The 3040-nt window shown below is 28.2% G+C and overlaps 1 protein-coding gene across 1 annotated transcript in view; it reads right to left on the reverse strand.

Annotated features, from left to right (window-relative positions):
* LOC117106711 (uncharacterized secreted protein ARB_06907-like) overlaps positions 1-3040 on the reverse strand; it is a gene marked incomplete in the record, with an annotated part of 40885 nt that overhangs the window by 17958 nt on the left and 19887 nt on the right. Inside the window, 2 exon segments of the mRNA XM_033248121.1 lie at positions 1200-1251; positions 2678-2865. Coding sequence (XP_033104012.1) covers positions 1200-1251; positions 2678-2865 — 240 coding nt within the window.

Consider the following 3040-nt stretch of genomic DNA (forward strand, 5'->3'; position numbering starts at 1 on the left):
ATAATATATATATATATACAAAACAGAATAATCAATAATCACCTCTGTCGAGGAGGCTATGTATTTGCTATTCTGCCTGTCTGTTGACCTAATGAATGATTGATTGAGTTTATTCTGCTTTATACAATCATACAAAAATCTAAAAACATGATAATCATTTTAAAAAGTAACATCCAATTTCAAATTACAATAAAATCTAAAGTTCTTAATAAAAATTAATACAAAGTTGACAATGTGTGCATAACTTTGGAAAAATTACAAACATGAAGCATCTTCATAAAATAACATCAATTTACATTAAAATTTAAAACATAATCGACATAAAAAAAACCCCCATAAAACATCAAAGCCAAAAATGACCCATACAGTCTAGGAATGAAGTATTTCCAATGGAGACCTTCGAACACTAAACGGATTACAGAAACAAAAAGGATCTTCACTGTGGAAGCTAAATGTTAAAATCATTGCTTAATTAATCTAATATGGCACAAGTAGCAAAGAGTTTTTTTTAAATTTTACTTTAAATAAATTAATGCAAGAATGGCTCATGAAAAATTTTGTGGTACATACAGGTCTATGCAAGAGGTGGTAAAATTATGGGAAGGAAAGGTTAAAGGACAAGGTGATGACCAAAAAAATTTGAATATTTACTTCTGAACATACCACTCAAGAATATGGAATCGCCTGTCATGTATTATTTGGTATTCATGCACAAAATGTAGGAATGCACTATAATTTAATAATTTGTGATTACACTTTAATCGTCAGAAAAAAAATTGATAGAAAAGTTAAGGGCGAATAAAATTATGCAATACTTTTTTTATACCTTGTTTAGTGAACCCGTCGACTGCAAATATTGATGATTTCAAATAAAAATAAAATTTTATTTTTGGCCAAATAGTGCACCCTAAAAAAAAATAAAAGTTTTTCTTTATATTTATTAGGCTCTCCGCTGCCTTGAAATCTCTAAAGATAAGATATGTATTTCTTCATAATTATATAAATTTGAAGCATAAACATCCTATTTTAGATTCACCAATAAATTTTTATTTTTATTTTCTCCTGTCTTGATGATTTTGGCAACACTATTTGCTAAAGAAGGAAACAAAATTTTATTTTTATTTTTATTCCGCCCTCCAAAAATAATCTTTAGAAAAATAAGTACACAAAACAAAAAATAAAAAATAGTCTCGCCTTACCTCAAGAATTGCTTTGGTAGCTGGATCAACATGACTAGTACTCACATCATGTCTAAAAAAGATTTAAAAAAAATAAAAAATTATAAAATTTGTTGACTAATAATGAATAAATATTCATTGGCAACAATTACCTTTCATGGACAGTCTATAATATGTTAGGTTTATCAGGGGCGATATGAAAAAAGTAGACTAAAGGTCAGTTCACACTATCAAATGTGTGTGATGTGCCCATGGGCATGATGATATCATATTATACATATCAAATGTTGAGAGTATAATAATAATAATAATAATAATAATAATAATAATAATAAAAATAATAATAATAATAATAATAATAATTTGTAGAAATTATTCGTATATATTTGGAAAATAGCTTTTAGCTGCTGGAAAAGGGGTTTTCTTTTTATTCTATTTACTGCTTCTTATCATACATAGGTTAACTTATTTTATATCGTATCTTTGTATTGTATTTTAGTATGTCATCGTTTTTATTGTGAACCTTGGAAAACAAATTTCATTTACTTTGTATATGACAATAATTGAACTTGAACATTACTTTAGGGTAACTTGGCGATCACATTGATGAAACAACTGAAAGTATGGAAAGCCGTCACAATGTACTAGACCTAGCATATCAATGATCATTTACCCCTATTTGCTATAAATAATTTATATTTGAGTATTAATATATTATCATTATATCTCAACTTGATGGGTAGTCTCCAAAATTTAAATAGTTATTAAATTTTCAGAAATTAATTGTTGCTGCTGCAACGTTCCCTGTTTTTTCTATTATGTTTTAATACATTACTCTGACTTTACTTCGATAAATAAATTGAAAGTGGTTTTCACTACAGATCATCTACCTTAATTAAGTTGCCATAAACAATTTATTGTTGTTGTATATTATCATTACACCTGATTAGTGCTCAAAATAATAATTAAAAAACCTAGTAAGTATAATAATGATTTAAGATCAAGAATATATTATTTGTTAATTTCAGAAATTAATGTTTAGCCGATGTTTTTCCAATTCATTCTGCTAATTTCTTTCATATTATACATATATTAATGAAAAAAAAATAATAGGTTACAAGATTGATTTTTGACACACAAGGCCATGCACATATTGTGTCTGCTTTTGAGGTTTTGTTAATGAAAAAAATTTCAATATTTTTATAGACAAAATTTTTCCTCAAAATTTGATTAGATAGGATTGGATTTATTCAGTGAACATCAAGGATAACCCATGGAAGTCTGAAGAAGACTTATTTCCAGTGGGGTCCTTCTGGTGGTGATTGGACAGTACATTATTGTGCACTATATTGTTGTGCACCTTTTCAGAAGAAAAGAAAATTAATAATTGTTTTATACTTAACCTATTACAAACAAATAATGGATGATTCCTAAGAACATATATAAAAATAGAAAATAGATATAATATAAAATATATAAGCAAATCTAAAGTAAAGTACCTGAAGAAAACATTACTATCACCATATTCTTCTTTCTTATTCCAACCAGCCAATGGGATTACAGCAAGAGCTCTGTCAGGGTAGTGAGTTGCAAGATGCCATGCTCCATGACCTCCCATAGAATGACCTGCGAAGATCACATGGTTCTCATCTGCTTTATTCCTTAACCATGGTGATTTCTTCGTTAACTGTTGTAAGAAAAAATTGTTTAAAAAATTGAATTTTTTTTCTCTAGTTCTAAATATTCACCTAGAAGAATGGCCAATTAGAGGACCAATTAGCTTAACTAGCATTTCAGCCCTCCTTCTCCAGAAGAGCAGCGATGGGAATTGAACCAGAATCAAGATCTCCATGGCTCAGCAC

This window comes from Anneissia japonica, unplaced genomic scaffold (genome assembly GCF_011630105.1).
Source record: "Anneissia japonica isolate Jap-2015-1 unplaced genomic scaffold, ASM1163010v1 scaffold287705_len1045735_cov187, whole genome shotgun sequence".
In the NCBI taxonomy this organism is placed as follows: domain Eukaryota; kingdom Metazoa; phylum Echinodermata; class Crinoidea; order Comatulida; family Comatulidae; genus Anneissia; species Anneissia japonica.